The 24,158-nt window shown below is 41.5% G+C and overlaps 1 protein-coding gene and 1 long non-coding RNA gene across 34 annotated transcripts in view; one reads left to right on the top strand and one right to left on the bottom strand.

The window, feature by feature from the left end:
* PHLDB2 (pleckstrin homology like domain family B member 2) overlaps positions 1–24,158 on the bottom strand; it is a 222,954-nt gene that overhangs the window by 112,246 nt on the left and 86,550 nt on the right. For 32 of the 33 annotated variants that reach the window (XM_070242834.1, XM_070242823.1, XM_070242832.1 and 29 more), the window contains exon 2: positions 11,052–11,181. In XM_070242834.1, coding sequence (XP_070098935.1) covers positions 11,052–11,133 — 82 coding nt within the window. In that variant the 5' untranslated portion in view covers positions 11,134–11,181. Of the gene's footprint in view, positions 1–191; positions 493–11,051; positions 11,182–24,158 lie in introns of those variants that run through there. The other variant, XM_070242794.1, reaches the window with a different exon arrangement.
* LOC138918993 (uncharacterized) lies at positions 319–14,777 on the top strand. The gene is made up of 2 exons (XR_011428848.1): positions 319–642; positions 13,974–14,777. It is a non-coding gene; the product is annotated as an uncharacterized lncRNA (long non-coding RNA).

The following is a 24,158-nucleotide window of genomic DNA, read 5'->3' on the forward strand; positions in this document are numbered from 1 at the left end:
CTCAGCGCGCCCTCCTCGGCCCCGGTGGCCACTGCCTCCTCTCCGCCCCCACCCCCCCACCCCCCCGGCTCGGCCGCGCAACCGGCGGCGACCAACTCGGCGGCGGGGGAGGCAGCGCCCCCGGGGAGTGACCCGGACGCGCGGAGCCGGCGCGGCCCCCTCCTCCCGACCGGCCGCCGCCCCCTCCTCACCTGGCGCCGCGGCGCGGCCGGCTCCGCGCGCCCCGGGAGGGAAGGCGCGCTCGGTGCGCCCGGGCGCTCGGGGCCGTCCCCCTCGGGCCGCGGTGGTGGGCTCCGCGCCGCTCGGTCCCGTGCCCCGGGCCCCCTTCGTAAGCACCGCGGCGGGCACCGAGGGACTTGGAGCAGCGCCGTCGGCGACCCACCCAGCCGCGGGCAGTTTGCGCTTGGGGCTTTTACTGGGGCTGGAGGGGCCTGGCTGTTCGCCCCATCACTGGGCGCCAGCTTCTCAAAGCCGCGTTCACGGCCGCGCCTTAGAGACTTTGGTGGCAGGCTTGTCTTCTGAGCTGGAAGAAAGGTGGGAGGGTACACATCCTGGGGTGATGATTTCCTCCCCCGACGATGAAGTTTCTACTGGGAAACTCCAGGTGACCGCACCTCCTCCCGACCGTTCGCCCGCGGGCAGGTACCTGATGCGTCAGAAAAGCAGCTTTGCCAGATCGTTGGGGAACGGCCAAGGGCTGAGGACTTTAAAATAACTTATATACTGATTTCCTTCCAGTTATTTCTCTTAAAAGTTTCTGTATTTTCCAAAGTGCTTTTCTGAGTTGCTGTAACCAATGAAAACAATGTTGATTTGAACGTCCTCCAACGGTGCTTCCGTGGAAGGCAACCCAGGGGACCCCGGGGCCGCTCGCAGACCATCTCGGCGCGCGGGAGTGGGAACCTCTGCCAGGTTTTGAGCGACAATGCGGGGTTACAAAGATGAAGGCCATCGGCCCTCGAGGAGCTCAAAACAGCAAGAAAAAGCACAATGAAGTGCAAACTAACTTAGGATCAGTATGGCTTTGGGCAAAGTGTTTTAGTTCCCGGCACCAATTTCTCCATCTATACGTAGTTGCGGGATGATTAATAAGCTTCCGGATATTCCGGATAACATATGCAAAGTTCCAGACACCAGGAGTGGCACTCAGTAGGCACTCAACAAATGGCTTCTTTAATGCACTTTTCATTTCTGCAAGTAAAAGTCTTGACTTTTCATTTTTGGGAGAGGCTCACCTATGAGCTGTTGGTGTTTTATAGGAATTTTTTTTCCCTGTCCTGGCCCTTTGCCCCACAGAAACATGCAGGGATCAATCCAGGAGCTCTCTCTTCTCTCCCACATCATCAATTTCCCCACTTATTGGATCACGTCCATCATCATAAAATCATGTTACTTTTCCCATCTTAAAAACAAAAAACTCCCTCTTGAATCCACTTCCCCCTCCAGCCACTTACCCTTTTTTCTGCTCAGCCACGGCAAAGCGCCTCTAGAGAGTTGTGAGGAAAAGCTGTCACCAAGTTCTCTCCTCCCATTTGCCCCAGTCAGGCTTTGGCTTCTACCCTGTCCCTGGAACTCTTTTTACTGACATCAAACTACTAAATGGGAAGGTTTCTCAGTCCTCATCTCGCTTGAACGATCAGCAGCAATTAACGGTTGACCACTTTCTCCTCCTGGAAACCATTTTATTTGACTTCTCTCACATTTTCCTGCTTCCCACCCTGCTGGTTGCTCCTTCTCAGTCTTCTTTGCTGGTCCCTTCTCTTCTCCAGGCCTCTGAGCAATGGAATGCTGAGAGTTGAGACTTTGGACATCTGTCTTATGTATCGACACTCGCTGCCTGGGAGAGCTCATCCTGTCTCATGGCGCTAAATATCTTCTATGTGGTGATGACTCCCAGATTTTACCTCCGGCCTGGCCATCTCCCCTGAACTGCAGGCTCCAGGCAGCTGCACACTGGGGGGGGGGTGTCTGCTAGGCTTCTCCCACTTAACATCTACCCTGAAATTCCTCCCTCTGTCTCCCAACCACCCTTCCCAGTTGAAGTCTTCCTCACAGCAAGCTTAAAACCTTGGTGGCATCCTTTTTTTATTTTGCACTGAGGAAGATTTGCCCTAAGCTGACATCCATTATCAATGTTTTTTCCTTGAGGAGGATTAGTCCTGTGCTAACATCTGTGCCACTCTTCCTCTCTTTTATATGTAGGATGCTGCCACAGCATGGCGATGAATGGTGTAGGTCCGCTGCACAGATCTGAACCCACCAACCCTGGCCGCCAAAGCAGAGCACACGGAACCTAACCACTACACCACCAGGCTGGCCCTGGTGTCATCCTTGACTTTTCTGTTTCTCTCACACTTCAAATCTAATCCATCAGGAAATGCTTTCAGCTCTACTCTCAAAATAAGTCCAAAATTCAACTACTTCCCAGCTCCATTGTTATTACCACCCAGGGCTAATCTACCATCATGTCTTTACTTTGATTACCCCTGTTTCTGCTTTTGCCCTTCTCAACACAGCAGAAACAAGACACAGAGAGAGTAAATGTTTAAGAGTAAACATTACGGCAGCTCGTATCACTCCTTTACTCCAAACCCTGGAATGGTCCCCATCTCAATCAATAAAAGCCAAAGTGCATAGAATGGCCCAGAAGGACAATACAGAATCTGTCATTCTCTGGCCTTAGCTCCTGCTTCACTCACTCAGCTCCTGCCACAATGGCCTCCTTAGTATTCCTGGAGTAGATTCCTAGACGGGCATGCTTCCATCTCAGGGCCTTTGTGTTACCTGTCCTCTCAGCCTGGAATTCCTCCCCACCCCCCACCCTACCCCACCGAGGTATCCACATGGCTTGCTCCCTCACTTCCTTCAGACACTGGTCAGATGTCACCACGTTCCTCAGGCCTACCCTGACCACTCTATTTAAAGTAAAAAATGCATTCTCCATACCAGTGGAGCTTGCTTTATTTTTTTGTTGACAGAATTATCACTGTCTACCATATTAGGAAATGTACTTTTTACATCATGTTTATTATCTCACTCTCCTCACCAGAATGTAAGTTCTCTGCGGGCAGGGATTTTTATCTGCTCTCTCCAGTGATAGATCCCCATTGCTCCTGGCATGTAGTTGGTGCTCAAGAATGAATGATGCCTTTGACCCAAAGCACTACAGTTGCAAACATTTCCTTGCCCAGAACAACGTCAGCAATACTCTAGACTAGACAGACGTCTTAAAGACAGTTGTTCTCCCTCAGATGGTCTGAGGAGTATGTCCACCAACACAACACACCTAGAATGATCGTCATTAAGGTGATGATATTCATGTCTAAGAAAATACAGCTAACATTTATTGAGAGCAACAGTTACTTTAGGTACCAGGCACTCTTCCAGATATATTACAGAATTAATTAGTTTAGTCCTTATAACAACTCTGTGTGGTAGGTACTGTTACCACCCCCATTTTATAAGTGAAAAGAGTAAGGCACAGAGAAGTGAATGGTCACTCAGCTAATAGGTTGATAGAGGCAGAATTTGAACACAGGCAGCTGGATTCTAGAGTTCATGCTCTTCAATGCTTCTCTCCACCTCTTCTCTAAGCAGGAATGATATCAGGGAAAATTTCTGTATAATGTATAATTCCTAATCACCAGGAAAAATTGATCCTCATTGGCCTCCTCTCACAGCCTTGTTATCTGTTGACATCTCTGTCTCTTTCACTGTAGTCAAGCTCCTTGAAGGCTAAGGATCATTTGATTCATATTTGTGGGAGCTATACTCCAAGACTTGATAAATGGAAAGGGCTCAAAGAGCATTCATTTAATGTGACTTTTTTAAGTGACTAAACCCAGCAAAGTGTCTCAGCGTTGATGAGTTAGTATGGTTTTCAACAGCTTTCATAATGCCATAGCCACCTGGAGACAGGAGAGTGACAAGGTGCAAGGGTTACATTAAATGTGAAATGCAGACCCCAATATCTTAACGTGTGTAGCAGGCACTCAAAATTTAACACTTATTATTATTGTAATAGTTATTTTTACCAGACTTTATTTTAGTTATGACATTTTAAAAAATAGAAAGAAGAAAAGAAATGAGCTCTTTCCTTCTATTTTTTCCATTTCCTGGGTTCTTTAAAACAAAGTCCCCTATTGAATCACAGACCCAAGCCCCACCTCCCTCTCTCTGCCATCCCCTACTAGGGAGGTTGTCTTATGAACTACACAGCAGAACTTCCTTCCTTGTTCCGTTCTCCGGGATCTGTAGTGGTCGCAGTACCTGAGCTTACTTTTCTATATCCTTCTCCCTCCCAGGTGGGGGAGGTGAAGTGTTACACAGTGATATGGATTATTTGTGGATTACTTCCTTTGGAATTAATTTTGCTATTGTACCCTTTCATTAACAAAGACTGGTTGATCTTGACTAACTCTTATGTTTGGAATCTGTGCATCTCTTCTTCTCTCTGCAGTGATAGCCTAACAAATCTTTGAAGCTATTAACTTGGTCCATTCAGTCCAACTCGTGGAACAACTGTTTGTACTGAAGTTCTCTTTAATATTATACCTGTGTAAAGAATTGAGAAGTTATTATTTGCAGAGTGCAGTGGCAAGATCATTGATTTTGGAGTCAGGCAGACCTAGGTTTAAAGCCTGACTCAGCCTCTTTATGAGCTGAGTAATTTGAGTGCATCGTTTACCTTCACTGAGAAACAAAATTCTATTCTGGAAAGTGGGACTGATAACACCCAGCTCACATTTTTATGAATTAATGTGATAACGTAGGCACCGTTCTTTGCACTGGGGATAGATAGCACAGGGAGCACTCAAAAGTGTAGTTTCTTTTCTTTTCTTTTTTTTTTTAAATAAAAATTGTATATATTTAAGATGTGCAACTGGATGATTTGATGAACATACACATAGTGAAATGATTACTACAGTCAAGCCAATTCACATATCTTCTCACGTAGTCACCTTTTGTGTATGTGTGACCTACTCTCTTATCAAATTTCCAGTATTCAATACAGTATTATTTACCATAGCCATCATGCTGTCACATTAGATCTCGGCACTTATTTATGCTTTAACTGTACTTTTGTACCCTTTGACCAACATCTCCCCATTTCCCAACCTCCTTGCCCCCGGTAAGCATCTTTCTACTCTCGGCTTCTTTGTAATTAACTTTTTTTAGATTCCACATATAAGTGAGATCATACAGTTTTTTACTTTCTGTACCTGGCTTATTTCACTTAGCATAATGTCCTCATCAAAAGAGTAGCTTCCAGGGGACTGCCCAGCGGCATAGTGGTTAAGTTCGTGCGCTCCACTTTGACAGCCCAGGGTTCGCCAGCCTGGATCCCAGGCGTGGACCTACATACTACTTGTCAAGCCATGCCGTGGTAGGTGTCCCACATATAAAATAGAGGAAGATGGGCACAGATGTTAGCTCAGGGCCAGTCTTCCTCAAAAAAAAAAAAAAAAAAAGAGTAGCTTCCAACCATTCTTGCTTTCTCCTGTGGAACCCTTGTCAATGACATCAACCATTCTTTTGTACTGCCCTATCTAAGTTGAGTTCCTCGTCATGAACTCCTTTTAGAATTTAGGTACTAGGATAAATTTTCTCTCTCTTAAAACTCAACATACTTTCACTTCTTAGAAAAGGTACCTTCATCTATTTTCACACTGGATTTGTAGTTGTTATTAAGGAAAACTACATAATCCAATACTTCCCTTTGTATCCTGGTTACCAGAAGCTCGAAGTGAAATGTACTATTAAGTTATTGTGCTATGGAAATAAAGATTTTGCTTCCTACTCCTTCTTTTCTTTTTAGGTCTTTGATGTATTTTTATTCCAATAACCTTACTGGATATTTGGATTTTACTCTACGTTCTCAAATATATATTTAAATATATGGAGTATACATAACACATTAGCTCTTCAAATTAAACCAGAAAAACAACCAAAATTAAAGTGGAGATTTATCTCCATCTACTGCTTTATGGTAAAACTATTAAAAGGTTGGTTCTCTAATTATGAGAATAATCTGAATACACTTGGAACAGCTGATTAATTTCTGCATCAAAATGTTCTCTTTCTGCCTTGCCTCCAGTCTTTTCTGTGAGTTTGTACTGGAATCAGGCAGGAAAAGGATGCTCTGTGTGTGTGTGTGTGTGTGTGTGTCCCCTTTAGATTAACCTATCCCAGCTGGGTTTATCTGGCCCACTTTTCTAATCACTTGAAGACCCTGAACTGGTCTACTTTTCCTGCATGGCAGACTTAAAACAAGTTTTCTTTGTAGTTTATCTGCTCATCACAGAAAAAAACAATACTCTATCAAAAATATTGCAGTGAATTCAGCTTCTATTCTCTGTTGCTCCTCTTCATTTTTCCTTTCATCTGACTTTCACCTTCCTCCCAGTTATTTCAAATATTATTTCAAATTCCCTCAGAATAGAATACAAATTTCTTTGGAGCCACTTTGGGGAGGGATACGTGTCCTAACTGATGTGTCAGATATATACAGACCTCACTGCGCTCGAGACTTCTGACAACTCAGAGCAGGGGCCAGGATTGAGAACATGAGGAATGTTAAACACAGAGGCAAGTGTGCTAAGCATCTACTCTGTTCCACACAATGTGCCTAGATGAGTGGAAGACGGCGATAAAATAGACGTTTGTTATGTCTCTCTATATAAGGAGTTTACTGCTAGCATATAACTGTAATGTGATAATATAATATAAAACACACTGTGAAAAAGTGATCAAATGAGTTCAGAGAAAGGGGTATCTCTGCCCAATGAGTCTATCAGGGAAGACAACATATGTGACCTTCCTATCGGAAAAAAGAGCCTTCTAGGCAGGGGCGATAGTGTGAACAAAGCAGGAGGGCAGTAAAGCCAAGGTGAGTGAGAGAAGTGGGAACGAATGCAGCCTGCCTGAGCCCACAGTATGTGGAGGGAGTGGGGGAAATGAGACAGAGGGAGTTGGGGCCAGATTGCGGGGGAGGGGAGAATGGGGTTTTGAATTTTAGATTTCATATCTAATACCATTTTAATTATGTCATTTCCTTGCTCTAAACTTGCACTGGCTCCTCCTTGCCTGACAAATACAGGAAGAGACAGCGGCTGTGTAGGAAGTAGAAACTGATTATATAGAGCCAGGATGAAAGAGAAGATGAGCTCCAGCCACAGAATTTAAAGACCCCAATAAAGTGGTACTGGTTCTGCTTCCTAATATCTTAAACAAAGCTATCAGTCCAAGTCAAGGCTGTTCTGCTGAATATTCATTAAGGGCCCAGTTAAGATCCTGAATCCGTCTGCCCACTCCTGGCTGCCATCCTTTTTTTTCATGTTATGATGAGTCCATAGTCATAGATCCTAAGATTCTTACAGAAATAAGTATGAAACAGGTTCCTTTTGGCTGTTGGGTCAAGTGTTGAATTGGAAATTCGGTGACTTAGTATTCCAGTGAACCAGTTGTGTCACTAGTGGCTTGGGGTACTTGCTTGGCCTTATGGGGATAATTGCATTGTTTCTTTTAAGGGAGTTGTTAAGAGAGCTAATAAAAACATTATTATATAGCACCCAGCTGTGACCACAGAGTTAGTGTCAGTGCTCAAAAGTTCTAAGTGGTTGTTTGAAGCATTTATTTCTGAGATACAGACAATGATATTCATGACTAGGACGGTTCTTTTAGACTCATTTGAATTTCTGACTGTTCTCAAGAACCAGGAGTTTCTATGCGTTACAAATATGCCTAAAGAAGATGATTGAAATTCATTGATTGTGTTTCTCAAATGGGAACAAAATGAAATTCTATTTAAACGTCCTTCTCTTATTGTTCATTTCAAGAGCTTGATTCTCAAGGTATTAGTATTCTATTTATAAGATTGACATAAGAATCTCCAGAGCTTTAACATGAACACCTTTAATAATGATATTAAAGTTAGCTTTATAAAAAGTTTATCAACCCAACAATGCAAGAGGAAAGTTACAGATATTGGCATGGATTTGCTGTCAAGAAGGCAAATACGGGTATGTTTAAAGGGTGCATTTCCTCCCCATCCCACGCTTGCTGGCAGAGTTGTCTGTGGCTCTACCTCTGGTTCCTCTCCAAAAAACCCAGATAAGGTCTGAGGACCCCCAACAGCTGGAGTGGGGGTGGGGGGAAATCAGTCAAGTAGTTTTCAATCTTCTAGTCTGTGAGCATTGATAGGCAATGAAATCAAGACAAGCCCTGATGTGGTTTGTTGTTTTCCTGTTGCACAAGCTGGTTTTGCCCCTCATCCTTTCTGGTTCCAGAAGTTAATCAAAGTGACTATCCAGGTGGAAAATTCCTTACACAGGCAATTTTGAAGGATCCATATGGGTGGAGAGCAACATTACCCCAATGAATAATTTATTGGTAATTAGTCTTCGAAAGAAAGTTTTCTCTCATGGGCTATTAGCATTTTGTGTTAAATTCCCTGTGACTTTGCAAATAGTTGAATGCTTTGATCCTACTGGAAATATCAATCTCTTATTTTCCATTCCAACTGCTGCCATCTTTAGTACCAGAGGAAAAAAAAAAAGAGGGTTGAGGGGTGCACATGGAGGAAGATGATGATTCCATACTGTACACCTTTAGAGGGCTCAGTAGACATGTCCAAATCATTATCTCTTTCCCTATGTGTACCTGTCAACCCTCCTTTTTTGTTATAGTCTGTAATTAAATAAAAGTCATCCCCTATATTCAGTTGTCCAACCCCCCAATTTGGAAAATTTCTTCAGTCTCTCATACTTTCTTAAACCTATTATCAATCTATTGCCAACCATACCATTGTTACCTCTTACACATCTGTCAATAGTACTCTTCTCTCCATCCTCTTTGCCTTCAGTTGTCAGGTATTCTTAACTCACTCCGAGAGAGGACCAGGAATAGGCCCAGGGGTCAGGGGAGATGAAGTTGCCTTGGGCCCAGGGCTGGAGGGACGTAGGGTGTGTGGCAGGCAAGGCTCACCCACAGCAATGGAAGATGGAAGAGCCTGGAGGGGAAGCTAAGATCCACACTTTGGAGAGAGAGTCAGGAAGTATCAAATCCGAGTGCTGTGTACTTGGCCAGAGGAAGGGATGGGGTTTAGGGCAGTTCCTGGATGATTGCTCAGTATTCGAAGCTTGCACTTAATGCAGGGAGGTGATGGCTGGTTGAGACAGGAGTAGGCAGACATTGGAATTATAAGCTTGTGAATCAAGCCTCCGTGCTCAATAGCACTAATTAAAATGTATAATTATTTTGTCTTTTTTTCCTTATCGTCCTACTAAATTCTAAGCTTTGTGAGGTTGAGATCCTTCTCTGTTGTTCACCATTATATCCCCAATGTCGTCCACAGTACTTCATGCCTGACAGACACTATGAAATATTTGCTGAATAATTACATGTATTGGTCTTGAATACTGAGAATCTAATCTCATCATTGCAATGCTTAAGAATTCTTCAGTGACTCCTCCAGGACTTCAGGACAAAGTAAATCCAGAATCCTCAGTTTAGCATTAAACAAATAAACTCCAGGTTATTTTCCCACTTAGTAGCTTACCATTTCGCCCCTCTTCTCCCTGCAAGGAATGGAATTTCAATCCTGATAAACTACTTGCAGTCATTCCCATGTGTCATGTTCATTCACCTCTTCCCTCAAAATCAGCAACAGTCAATTCAGGAATCACACTCTCCAGAAAGCTTTTCCCAGCTCCGTTCCCGGTCTTGGTCAGGTGCCAAAGGACTTCATATTATTGGATAGCAAATTTTCTGTTTTATTTTCCGTGTCTGGTCTAGACATAAAATCCCTAAGGTAAGAGGGCTATGATGGTTAATTTTGTGTCAACTTAGCTAGGCTGTGGCTCCCAGTTGTTTAGTCAAACACCAGTGTAGATGTTGCTGGGAAGATATTTTCTTAGATATGTTTAACATTTAAATCAGTGGACTTTGAGTAAAGCAAATTACTCTCCATAATGTGAGTGGGCCTCATCCAATAGTAGAGCCCTTAAGAGCAAAGACTGAGGCTTCCCAAAGAAGGAATTCTCCTCGAGACTGCAACATAGAAACCCTGCTTGAATTTCCAGCCTGTTGTCCCTTGGAATCTGGATTCAAGAGTACAGCATCAACTGTTGCCTCAACTTCCAACCTGTGGGTCTGACCTACAGATTTCAGACTTGCCAGTCCCAAAAACCATGTGAGATAATTCTTTAAAATAAATATATATGCAAAGAGAGAGAGACAGAGAGAGAGGGGGAGAGAGAGAGAGAGAGAAAGAGAGATGGAGATTTATTATATATATACTTCCTATTGATTCTGTTTCTTTGGAGAATCTTGACTAATACAGGGGATTTCTATTTTAACTCCTGTGTCTAGAACGTAGAGCAATGAGTAAATAAAAAATTAAATCTAGTTTGACATCACCCTTCTGTAATAGAAGAGGACTTTGCAGTGCGGAGAGGATCAGCCTATCGCAGAGAAACACTGACGAGGTTAACTGACACCTGGTTCCCAGCATATCCCTGAGCACCCATTTTCCTGCCTCTGGTTATTTGTTCATCTGAGGTGCAATAAAAAATAAGGAGGAAAATATACACTTTATGAGTCCATTTATTCTGTTTTGAATGCCAGGGAACACATTACAAAGATTTACCCAGCACCACAAGCCCTGTGAATGGAATAGTTGGGTTAGAGTCTTGTCCCAAGATTGGCTGTTCTTCTAGAGAGACTCTTTTAGAGAGACTATAAACTTGATGCCTTTCTCTATGTGGCCCATCCTACCTCTTTTTGTGTAGGCTTTGATTTTTGAATAACTGATGAATCACTAGAAAAGACCTCTCCACGCCAGCTGTTTTGGCCTGCCTGTCACCTAGTGTCTGGTCTAAACAAAACCTGAACATGTCTTCAATGTAAGTAAGCACATGACCAAAGCTCCAGGCAAGGATTGCTGGACTCTTGGGTTTATGCTGGAAAACGCCAAGTCATTCCCAGTATGTGTGGTGGAGAGTAGGTACTCGGAAACCTTTACTGAAAATTTCTGCAAATGAAGTTCTTACCGAGAGAGTTCTCACCGAAATGTTGCACGTCGCCAACTGCCTCCTCCTGGGGCTCCTCCCTCTGGGTATTATCCTCCTCCATCAGGATCCTCTGCTGAATCTCAGAGGAGAAACTGCGATGGTTCCCAGCCTGTAATCAGCAAGAAAAGAGATGTTCCATGATTGAGAAGTTGAAAGCTGAGGTGACCTCTGAAAACCAAAGATCAATAGAGCTAACATCTGGGCAACATTAACTGCTGTTGAGTTTGAAACACAGACATCCTTGATCATCCTGTAATCCCACTGTTAACTGTCTGTTAGCATGATGAAACTTAAAAATCAGCACCATCAATTACCATCAACAAAAGCACACTTTTGGATAAGAACATCTACAGATTTTTGAAAAACAGAGGCCAGCAAACAAGCAATGGGCAATACTTAGGCGGAAAGAAAAATCAGTTTCTTGGCATAGTTGTTTCTGCTTGTGGTTTCTTGTTTCTTATTTTCTATTTTTCGTGTCATGCTTATCATTTACCAGCCATCCTATTAGGCATTTTGCCTTTATTATTTCTTTCAACTTTTACAAAATCTCATATTATAGAAAAGGAAACCAATGTCCTCGTTCTTAAGAGCTCCCCCTCCTGACGTTAAGTCAGGCCTCCCACGGCTCTCATATATCTGGTTTTCACTGCAGACTCGGGGTGCCCCAGGAGACATGCTGAATGCTATCAGATAAGGGCTCCCATTTGTTGTGTACCTTCTCTACCAAATATTTCTCATTTGATTTTCATAATGACTCTAAGACTAAGTATTATCATTCCCATTTTACAGATGAGAAGCCTGAGGCTCAGAAAGAATAAGAGACTTACCAAATTCACATACCAGTAACATATGTTACTGCATAAGATAAAAACCCTCATCTCCTATCCAAATGCTGAAAAACTCACCAGTTTTGTTTAAATTGCTCTTGATATGTTTAGAAGGATGGATTTTAATGGTGGTAGAACTGGAGGCAGAAAGACCAGTTAGAGGCCTATACAATATTTCAGGGGAGAGATGCTAAGAAGCTAAACTAGGGCATTTGTTTAAGATAACAAGGTTCAGACTGGTATGTGTATATATATATATGTGTATATATATATCATCATCAGGCCAAGATGATTTATTGGTACTGGGAGGTGGGTGTAGGGGAGAGACTGGTGTGATTTGGGTAGGTGGTGGATCACGATGCCATTTATCTAACAATGGAAATACGAGAAGTAGAGGAGATGTGGAGTGAGGAGGGGAATTCACTTTTGGACATATTGAGTTGGAATATATCTATAGAGCATCCAAGTCAAGTGCAGGATAGAGATCAAAGCTAGAGTTGTATATTTGGAGGATGCAGATCATGAGAAATTTTGCTTTTCCTCAAAATGGGAGGGAGGAGCTAAGCTGGTTCATAAGCTGAGGCAAGATGGAGAGGAAAATGGTAAAGATCTGGGAGAGAAGAGGATTAAGTGATGGAGTAAGGGCCTGAGAGAGGAGAGAGAATGAGATCAAGAGCCCAGTTGGAGGGTTGGCCTTGAATAGAAGAAGTGCTCCTCATTTCAAAAGAATGGATGGAAGAAAGGAGATGAGGATAGATGCCCATGTAGCTATGTGGCAGGAAGGGTTAAGAGTAGGGGATTTTTACATATTGAGGGCCACACTTTTGTCAATGAAGTACAAGGCCAACTCTTCCATTGAAAGGTTACCAGCCTGAACAATTTGTAGTCTATAAATGCTGAAATGTAGACTTCCATAAGTCACAATAAAAAGACACTTGAAAAACTTTCATGCTACAAATAATACCATCAAGAAAGTATCCAATAAGGGACTTGTATCTGTAATATAAAAAGGTATAGAATTTTATATACACTATAAAAACACAAAATGCCCACAGGGTCTAAATAGATGTTTCTCTGAAGATATACAAATGGCCAGTAAGCACATGAAAAGGTGCTGCACATCGTTAATCATTAGGGAAAAGCGCAGTGATACCGCAGTGTAATACCACCTCATACCTGCTGGGATGGCTATAATCAAAAAGACAGATAATAACAAGTGTGGGAAAGGACACTCAAAGTGTGCTGTGGGAATGTAAAACGCCACTTTAGAGAACAATTTGGCAGTTCCTCAAAAGGCTAAAAATAGAGCTTCCATAAGACCCAGCAATTCTACTCATAGGTATATACCCGAAAGAAATGAAAACATACATTCACGCATAACTTGAATACAAATGTTTATGTTATCATTATTCATAATAGCCAAAAAGTGGACACGACTCAGATACCCTTCAACAGGTGAATGCATAAATAAAATGTGGTATCTCTGTACAATGTAATGTTATTTGGCCATAAAAAGGAATGAAGTACTGACACATGCTCCAACGTAGAGGAACCTTGAAAACATTATGCTAAATGAAAGAAGTCAGTCACGAAACATCACATATTATAATATGACTCTATTTACATGAAATCTCCAGAATCAGCACATCTATAGAGACAGAAAGTAGATTGGCGGTTGCCTCGAGCTAGTTCTAGAGGAATGGTGGAGGAGAGACAAGTGACTGCTAATGGGTATAGGGTTCCTTTTTGGGGTTGATGAAAATGCTCTAAAATTAGATTGTGGACAACTCTGAATATATTAAAAACCATTGAATTCTATACTTTAAATGAATGAATTGTATAGTATGGGAATTATATCACAGGTACTTTATAAAAAGAAACTTGAGTTCTGAGGAAAGGAGTACTGACAGAGGCAAGAACTGAAGAAGACTGCTGAGGACCAGATAATAACAATAATAGCCAGTATCCTTGAGGATTCTCATGCCCAGCATTGTGCTAAGTGTTTACATACATTGTTTCCTTTAATCTTTACCACAAACCCATATATATGAGGTAATTTTTCCTCTTTTTACAGGTGATACAATTAAAGCTCAGAAAACATAAGGAGCTTGTCCAAGACCAACAGCAAGAAAGAGACAAAATGCAGACCTACTCTGTGTCAGTCCGGAACCTGTTTCTCAATACCTGGTTTTTTATTTAGCTCCAACTTTCTGGGCTCAGCAGAAATACCAACGTCTTTAAGCCAATCTCTTTTCCCCCTGGCACTCCCACAACATTCTGTGTCTAACAGTCTCAGAGTGGTAGATGGAGCTTTCCTTTCTGTGGTCTTAATAAAGAGCTGTAGCATACATGCATCCATCATAAAAAGTTGGAGAACAAATGCGTGAGTAAGTGAGCCCTCTCCTTACCTCCTCCATGCTCAGGAGTCCTAGAAGCACGACCACTGACTATACAGAGTGATTTCCTGATGTTCAGAACACTGACTAAGAGGTGAAGTAGCCAAGAGCCCAACCCAGAGAGAGTGCATCTACTCCATTCTCCTCTGTTTGAAGAGATTATGGGCGAGAAGAAAAGAACAAACGCTGATCTCAGCTCTTCGATAAAGAGAAATGCTCTACCCACCCCGCTATCCAGACGGTTCACTCAGGTTTTGAGATCTTGATGTTACCTTCCAGCTTTCCTCACCTCTTAACTGCAGACATTCCTAAATGAGTTCCTGGCAGGTAGTAGAGGGTCAAGAAATTGGATCTTTCCTTCCCAGTCCCTCCTCTTGCCCCCACTTGGCACTCCTTAAGAGCTCACTGTTTACATTCAAACCGCTCTCCTACAAGGGAGTAACTGTAAAAGAAGAGACAAAATACAAACCTGGTTCACTAAACTGGTCTGTTCAATCTCCTCTGTGCTCAGTAATCATAGCAAAATGCTGGGGACCATTTAAACTGAGACACCAAGTGCCTCCTGAGGAAACTATGGTATCTGTTCACATATATCCTAACACTACTTTTTTAATAATATGAGAAGCAGCAAAAGAAACATGCTTCTTTATAATACAATGTTCTAAAGTTTGTGTGGGCTTACATTGTGTCAGACATCGTATTGAAGTCTTTGCAGACTTCTTATCATTTAATCCTCGTACAACCTATTGTGGTAGGTTCTCCTACCTGACAGACGAGAATACAGGAGGTAGAAGAGGGGAATAACTTCTCCAAGGTCACCCAGCCAGTAAGGGGAGCGAGCCAGCAACCTTCCCAAGGTCTAAGTGACTCTGAAGTCGAATCTCTCCATGTCTCCATTACACGGCCTCCCACGTCCTTTCTGTTATTACTATGTCCCCTTTCATGGTGGGTGTTCTCCTAAAAAGTGTGGAGGAACATGATTCTAATGTGTAAATAAATATCTTTACAAGCAATCATCCAATAGAAATGCAAAAATACTAGGTCAAATGTTAGAAAACAGAACCCAACCCCATGTTAAGAAAACAGATCATGACCAAGTGAGATTTATTTCTGGAATGCAAGGATGATTATTAGAAAATCGGTTAATATGAAGACCATATTAGTAGATGTAAAAGTAATAATCATATGATTATTCCCCAGATGCCAAAAAAAAAACTTTTGACAAAAGCTTCTAAAAAAGACACTCAAGGTAACAGGAATGGATGCATATTTCCTAAAGCCAGCATTGTGCTTAATGGGGAAACACTAGATGCATTTCTACTAAGGTTAGGAAAGAGTCAGGAATGCTCATTCTCTGCTACTGTTGAACATTGTTCTAGAGGGATCAGCCAGTACCATTTAAAATGACAAAACAGTTAAGAGGCATAGGAATTGGAAAAGAAGAAGTAGAACTATTTTCAGGTGATCTGATAGTTTACTTAGGGAACCTGAGAAAATCAACGATACACTAACACAAACAATAAAATAAATGTATTCTTTTTTCAGTGCTAAAGATAATGCTAACTAAAAAATAATTTCAAACTTCAGAAAAACTGCAAGGATAGCACAAAGCACATTTTTTCTGGAAACATTTGGGAGTAAGTTTTCAACATGGGGCCCATCACTCCTGAATAGTTTAGCGTGTAACCCATCAAGCAAGGACATTCTCCAGATAACCGCAAGATAAGGATCAAAATCAGGAAATTAGCACTGACGCTTACTGACATTGAACTCACAAACTCCACTCAAGTTTAACCAATTGTCCCAGTAATCTCCTTTATAGGATCTGATCTAGGATCATGTGTTGCATTCAGTTGTCACTCTCTTTAGTCTTTTTTCAGTCTGGAAGAGCGCAGCCTGGGTGGCCTCTCCTAGACTAATTTACCCTCCCTCCAGCCCCCTCTGCGCCAGGGGGAGGGAAAAGGCAGAGATTGACTGGCAACCCAAACCCGTCCTGCCAGACATATAAAAGGAATAATTGCTCCAGTATGTAGAGAGAAGCCTGGAAGTGATGTCATGCTTTTATCTTTTATTTTTACCATCAAAATTTTAAAGCAGACTGTAAAAATAGAAAAATGTTAAACTGTTACTCTTTGATGAATTCTTCCTAGATAGAATGTTCACAAGAAAAATTTGCCTCCTTCCCAAAATGGTTCTAAGACAATCTCTCTTCGGTTAGATTTAATGGTATATCTCTTAGATCAGCATATTCTCAGGTCTGGTTGGTCTCCAAGTAAATCTCAGTTAAGGAGCCTGTTCTTAGATTAAATTTTAAACAGGCACGCAGAGAACATAACCATCCCCATCGGTTTAGATACACGTTCTACCTAGAATTACCTAAGTTAAAAAAATTCTAATCTAACTCTGCCTCAAAATTCTGTTGGGAATTCTTGGAAATCTGTCAGATTACCACTAACTCCATGGGGCGATAGTTTAAATTTCTTTAGATATAAAGCCTACAACTACTTTTCCCTAATTATATTTTTTGTGGTAATCAAATTATTAGCTTTCATCGACAGTGACTGAAGGTTTCTGAAAGCATGATAGGTACTTAGGTAGCCGACAGGCTGGGCTTGTTTGATGAATCTTTGTCTTCATTATGTTTTCTGGATAACCTACCCGGATACGTTATTGGATAGTCCTTATACCTTTAGCCCAGATAGCTTCCTTGAGCCAGTGTAAATACAGTCATGTGCTGCATAATAACGTTTTGGTCAACAACAGAAGTGTATACAATGGCGGTCCCATAAGATCAGCACTATGTCGTCTCAGTGTATAGTAGGCTATACCATCTAGGTTTGGGAAAGTACATTCTATGATGCTCACATGTTGACAAAATTACCTAATGACGAATTTCTCAGAACATATCGCTGTCATTAAGCAACACATGACTGTAATCATATTGAGAGTTCCGTTGTTGTTTTTCTTTTCTTTTTTACAGAAACTTCCAGATTTCCTTAGTGCTTGGGGTCCATGCTTCTTGAAGTTGACTCAATGGAAGCGTTTATGAATATTGACATGCCATTTGCTAGTCATCTCCTTGGTGGTAGAATACCACTCCCCTTCCCCCCTTTTTTTGCTGCCTTTCTTTGCAGGAGCCATTTTTCTTAGAACAGTTTGGAGAGAAACAGAGATTATGGGAGGGCTCAATTGCTCTTTCCTGTTGCCTGGAGGCAAGGTAACACCAGGGAGCTTTTTAAAACTACAGGTTCCTTAACCCCACTCCAGGCTTTCTAAGCAGAATCTGTGGAAGTGGATCCAGTAACACACATTTTTAAGAAGTTTTCCAAGAGATTCTTTCTTGACTAGCATTGAGAAGTTGTGTTCTACACATTGGTTTAGCAGAAAGATCCCTAAAAGTTTAAAAGTGTTTGGGAAATGATGCTCTCTCTATCTCCTTCTTAGCAAGCTGTGGCTCATATTAGCATATGCATTTAAGGAAATGTTTGTCTAATTTTGTTGAATCCAGCATTTCCCAAATTTATTTGAGTATAGAACATACTTTTTTTGACACAGCACATATTACCATGGCACACCTAAAAGCGCAGACTTTGTAGAAATATTGGTGTAGAAAATATGACTCACCATGACAGCCTGTCTTTATTAACAGAGTCAGCAACTCTTTCATGTTGGCTACTCAGTAATGAATGCCCCCGCAGCTATTCATCAGGACTGTTAGACAAGATTTCATAAGGCCTTCACGTCCAATATTATCCTCTGGCTTTTCCTCTGCCCATTCCTAAACTTTAGATGTTAAAAAAACTGACAGTAGTTATGATAATTAGCATGCACTGATTGGTTACTATGTGCCAGGCTCTAAGTACTTTGCAGGTATTATGCCATTTAATCTGCAACCCTATGAGTAGTTTTTATTATTATAACAATGTTATAACAGGATACTGAGGAACAGAGAGATTAAATAGATAAACCTAAGAAAACACACAGTAAGTGGTGAAGCAGGTATATTGGACATTAAATCCAGGTGTTCAGACTCAGAGCCTGTAGGATTAACCACTCACTGTTTTGTTTGAGCTTTAGTCCTTGGTTTTCCTCTCCAAGCTCCTCCTTGGCAGTTCCATCCAGCCAAAGCTTCACCTCGTCCATGGCTTCCTAAACCACTTCCCTAACTCCTGCTCTCTCTTCTGAGCCACAGACACACCTCACTAACTGCTTGTTAGACGTCTCAATCAAGAGCTATCACTGGAACCTTAGACTCAAGGTATTTCTAATAGAATCTATCTTTCCCCCTCCAGAATTCCCCCTCCTTTTCTTCCCTCTTTCCAGGCATTCGTGTATTTCTTCACAGGACATACAGGAGCACCTACCGTGCGTTTAGTACTGTGCTCTGTTGAGGATATATATAAAAGTGAATGGGACTTGGGTTCTTACTCCTAGTTTCTATGGCCCCAGAACTTCAGGGAATACACGCTTCATTGTGCCTTCCTCCATTTCTCCATTGTGTCCTTCCAGATTGATCCCCAGCAGGTTTTTAATTCTCTAAATTGTTCTTAAATTATACTGAGTTGAAAAGGCATTTGATTGTCCTGGATTGTCTCCCTATGACAGCTCACTGGCACATCTATAGGTGGCAGATTGTATTCTAAGGATGGCCACACCATCTCACTTCTTCTTTTTCAGATGGACATTGACAGCCCTCCCTCATGAGCTGGGGTCTACATGTCTTCCCCTTGCTTCTGGGTGGGCCTGTATCTGCAGTGGAAAGGATACTTTCAAAGGCTAAATCCTAACAGGCAAATCAGCGTCTGCCTGGCCCTTCGAGAATGCTTTTGCTTGGAACCCAGGTGAAGCCCCCACTGAGGACCCAGCTGACAGTCAGCACCAACTTCCAGACTAGTGAGTGAGCAAGATTTCAGATGATTCCCAGTCCTGGCCTTTAAGCCACCCTAGCTGATGATGAGGGGAGCAGAGACAAGACGTCCCCTCTGAACCTTACCTAAACTACATACTTGTGAGGAACATAAATGTTGTCATTGTTTTAAGTGATTAAGTTTTGGAGTGGCTTCTTAAGTAGCAGTGGATAACCGGAACAGGTGCCTGCATTTGTTTCAACCATCTATTGATGGGGCAAGGTCACATAGCACAAAGCGTGCTGCCAGGGAGGCAGGCACCATGATTAAATGTCAATTATGTGCCATTCTTTTAAAATTTCTAATCCTCTATAACACATAATAAAGTGTTTTGCATGGATGTTGAATAAATATTTATTGAGTTGAATTTAAGTATGGTGTGATAGTAAGAACATGCATTTTGCTGTCAGATATACTAAATTTCAAACCACAACTCTAGATGTGACAGCTTTGTGGTAGAGAGTAAATTGCCTCCCCTATCTATTACTTTCCCCTCTTCTGAAATGGATGTGAGGATTAAAATATTTTTAAGACATGTGAAAGTGGTTCACAGTAGATCTCTCCCCCTCCTCACTCTTTCTCTAATTTTTAAATAGGAGAAATAAGGATAAAATGAGAAAGATTGAAGCCTGATTGTGAAGGCTCTCGAATGCATGAGTAAGGTTCATTTTTTAGTCACTGGGGACTCACGGAAGATTACGGAGATGTGACAAGCATAAGGCAGTTTTTGAGAAGAGTGACATGGCTGTAATGGGTGGAATAAGAGACAAGATATACAAAAGCCAGTTAGGAAACTGAAGTCAGTGTCTAAGCATGTGAAGCTCTAAAGGGTATCTGAAAAGTGTAGTCGAGAGATGCCAGGTCAAGATTAAACAGCAGGTTGATATTCCAAAGGGTTTGCATAGACTTTGAGTTGGAGTCTGCAAAGGAGAAGGTCGGTATAAAGGAAAAGGGAAATATAAAATTGATCCCAATGATTTGACAGCATTTATTAAAAACTGCTCACAGGGGATACTCTATGATCCAGGAATCTCATTTCTAAAAATTTGCCTTGGAAAGAAATGATAGCAAAAATCATACCTGCAAAGATATTTACTGCAGCCTGTTTGTGAGGCACAGTATTAAAAAACCAGAATAACTATAAGTAAGGTAATGGCTAAAGAAACTATGGTATGTCTCTACAATGGAATCATACAAAAATGAGGTAAATCTAAATAAACTGACCTGAATAGGTTTTAAGTGAAAAAAGCATGTTGTAAACCAACATATACAACGTCATCTGATTTTTGCTAAAAGCAGAAAAAAAGCCCAAGTGTAAGAAAGGAGAGACACTAAAGTTTATGCCGTTTCCCCCTGGGGACTGGGAATGGACAGGGGTGAGGCTGGGGGTGGGGGGGGGTCTTAAAATATTTACTTTGAATAATTTGTATAATTTTACCTGTCATTCTCTTTTTTTCTTTAGTAAAAATATTTTAAGTTCACAAATTTTGTACCATTGCAAGCAAGCTGTATGCATTATAGAACCAGTAAAGTCTGAAAAGATTGTTGGATTTGGGGAAATAAGATGATTCGATGTAGATGAATGTGTATTTAGTGGAAAAGGTTGAAGTGCAGTTGGAGTTGTTGGCAGCGGTTGAAGGTGTGCCTGGGCCGGCGTTGGAGGTTCTGGTTCTGGTGGGGCTCAGACAAGAGAGGGGGCCCATCTGGTAGAGCTTGCAGGTAAGCCTGCAGAGTCAAAGGGAAGACTCCTGAGCCACGTGGTGGGGAGCAGCAGCAGATATTTTCTACTTCTGTCTGGTCCCAGGATTGCGGGAATAATTCTCTCTGACACAGCTTGTTGACCCTAAAGGGTAGCTGCCATCAATGAGATTCCCTAGTAAATAACCCTGGGCCTTCCAACCTAATATGCATGTTGGTAGGTAGGACAGGATCCTACTGGTGAAACTAGTCTTCACGAATTTACTTAGCCCCACCTTGAACTTATCTATATTTTTAACCTGGGATATATGTACATCTACATCCATATCTGTATTCATGTCATCTGTATATCTGTCTGTATAGGTGGATAGATAGATATAGATAGATATCCCTACCTGCATATTCTCATATGAAACAATAAGTATTTATTCATATTTAGCCTTGAACAATATTGGGCATGGGACATATTAACTATAGGGTAAACATACTGTAAAGACGGACCCCACGTGGGGCATTACATTGGTGTGTTGTAGAGCCAGGGTTTCATCACAGGATTACTCATTGCTTCCCCAGATGGATTTATTTATTTTTATTTTTATTTTTATTTTTTTCTTCTTCTCCCCAAAGCCCCCCAGTATGTAGTTGTATATTCTAGTTGTGAGTGCCTCTGGTTGTGCTCCAGATGGATTTAAATTGATGGCTCTAAGAAAATTTTTGCAAAAAGGCCCCTTCTAGCTTATTGACCCTAGAAATGTGCTCATCACTGCTCCTGGGAGGCTCCCTTTTCCCTTCATGGCTTCAAATGCTTTGGGCAAAAGAAACACTGTGCATTTTACTCAGTGAATACTATTTCCAAAGCCCAATAATATTTTTTTTTTAGTACATGAAAGCCTTTTAAAAATCTGTTCAATATTTAATACACATTGCATTGGATAAGTACTAAAACATTTGAAATTAAAACAATGCACATGCAGAGCGAGTTGCAGAAGTGCTTACAATATTCGTGATTCTACTGTCTATAATTTCCTTTTATTTATCTTATCTCCTGTAGATTCTGAACAGATACAGGGATAACAAAACACCATGTCATGATGCCTGTCTTTTCTTTTCCTTTTTTATTTTCAAATGTAGGGAAAAGGCATGGAAGTATATATAGTTAGTTGCTTAAGATCCCACAGCCCTTCATGCTGACAACAATATTCTCAGATCTTGGATGTGTCACCTTTTTTGCAATTTTCCTTATTCATAACATTTAGAAATAAAATATTTATACACACCCAAGAAGTTATATATATTCATTTTTTATCACTGCTACGAGTCCTTAAGCTATTTGCTAATACAATAGAAAAAGTGCTACATTTCAGGTAAAGAATCTTCGGTCGCTTTAACTTTGACAGTCTCTTTTTTTCCGAGCAGAAACTCTGGCCCAGGGTTCCTTGCTGTCCTCATACCATCTATGCTGCTGAGCTATTCCAAAGGGAAAATGGCAAGTGCTGTTAGAAATTACTTCTTGATCCTGCTATTTGTCTAATACAAGCATAGAAGCGGGAGGAAGGAGAGAAGCTGCTTTTCTGGCACTCAAGAATGATGCTGAGACCGTGGAGTCCTGTTCCAAATTTTAGTAGCTTTATGTACGTCACTTAGTGCAGCTGAGGGGAACGAAATTACCAATTTCTCCATAATGGTTTGGCTAAAAAGTTGAAGTTGGGAGTAGACCCTGAATCTGAATCTCTTAGGAATTCAAACCGTATCTAATCCCTGTTTCTTTGGATAGTCCTGTCTGTTTGGTGATGAGAAGATATAAGGCAAAATGAAGTCAAAACAAAATAAGTTAAATATCTAGTGAAATCATGTGGGTAGTCTTCCAGAATCTAGTTAAGTAAAAGACAAATAGAACTCTTAAACATAAGATGTCAAGGTTTTTTTTTTTTTGGCAAAAGAATAATGGAAGATCCAGGAAGCCAGGATAGGAGAGGAATATGTATGATGCCTTCGTTCAGGGAGGTGAAACAAGCCATCCACTAGTGTGAGTTGTTTTCCAGTTGTGGTGATGGATTGGCATAATCTATCTGAACCCTTTCACCCAGTTCCCCCCTTTACCAATTGCAGACCTTGTGAGATGGTGCAATATGGGCAATGAGAGTAGATAAATGGCTCCCTAGTGGTTTCCGTGACCTTTATCATTAGTATCTTGGCTCTAATTAATGTTGATAGGAGAAGAGAAATGGCTTAAATTCTGGACGAACAGTCATTTAACTACTCAGAAAAACATTTGGAAATTAGGAAAAAAGTTGTAAATATTTGTCTCTGTTCATTTTGATCTCATAAGTGACCGAGTTCCCTTCTTTGTACCCAGGAGAAAAGATCCAGCAGATGCTGAGTGGTTTGTAAACTCCAGAGGACCACTATGATGAGTTCATCTTTGTACTCTACTGTGTTTGGCTCTTGGCAGAGTCTCAAGAACTATTTGTTGGGTTTCATTGAATTAATTGAGTAAAAGAGGAGGTATAATCTTTTAGAAGCCAAAACAATTTTAAAATCTTGATAAGAAGTTGATCTAAGTACGCAATTCAACTTATGTTCATAGATCAACTGAAGAGTGGGAATTAGAGGGGGGATGTCAAAAGATAATCCATTGACTGATATATAATTTAGGGGTATCTTTGTGGTCCACTCTTCCTGTCACTTGTGGGAATTATCACCAGCATCTAAATTAATCAGTGCACATAAAAATATTGGGGAGCAGAGTGACTCCCCCGGCTCCATGTTTGCAAGTCCGAGTTACAACAGTTGCTGTAACCCTCTTGACCTCTCTCCCCGACCTGACTCACTCTGCCCTAGAGAAGAGGCAACTCTCTCATTGGTGCATTTGGGAAATAAACTGGCTCTGTGTAGTTGGGAGCCAGCTGACCTTAGGAACTGTACATTCTGCTCTGCTCTTTCACGCCCCAAGTTGTGCAGAGAAGTCCTCTAGCGGGGAGCTGTGCAGTGATTGGTGGGCAAGTCTACCTAATTCTGGAGTGCAGTTTTAGGAAGTCTGCTGTTGTCATGCACCTAAGCCATGCCCTCCTTTACCAGCTTTATCGGTAATGAAGATGACATCTTTATCTCCTTCTGCCAGACTTCCATGTCTACTTTTTCATTGTTTTCAAACTTGATTGGGAAAAGAATATTATCTTTTGGTCTCCTTCAAGCCCTGCAAGGGTACCTGGCTCGAGCAACTCTACAAATCTATATACTTTGCATCTGATTTTTGAT

Source organism: Equus caballus, chromosome 19, assembly GCF_041296265.1.
Source record: "Equus caballus isolate H_3958 breed thoroughbred chromosome 19, TB-T2T, whole genome shotgun sequence".
NCBI classification, from domain to species: domain Eukaryota; kingdom Metazoa; phylum Chordata; class Mammalia; order Perissodactyla; family Equidae; genus Equus; species Equus caballus.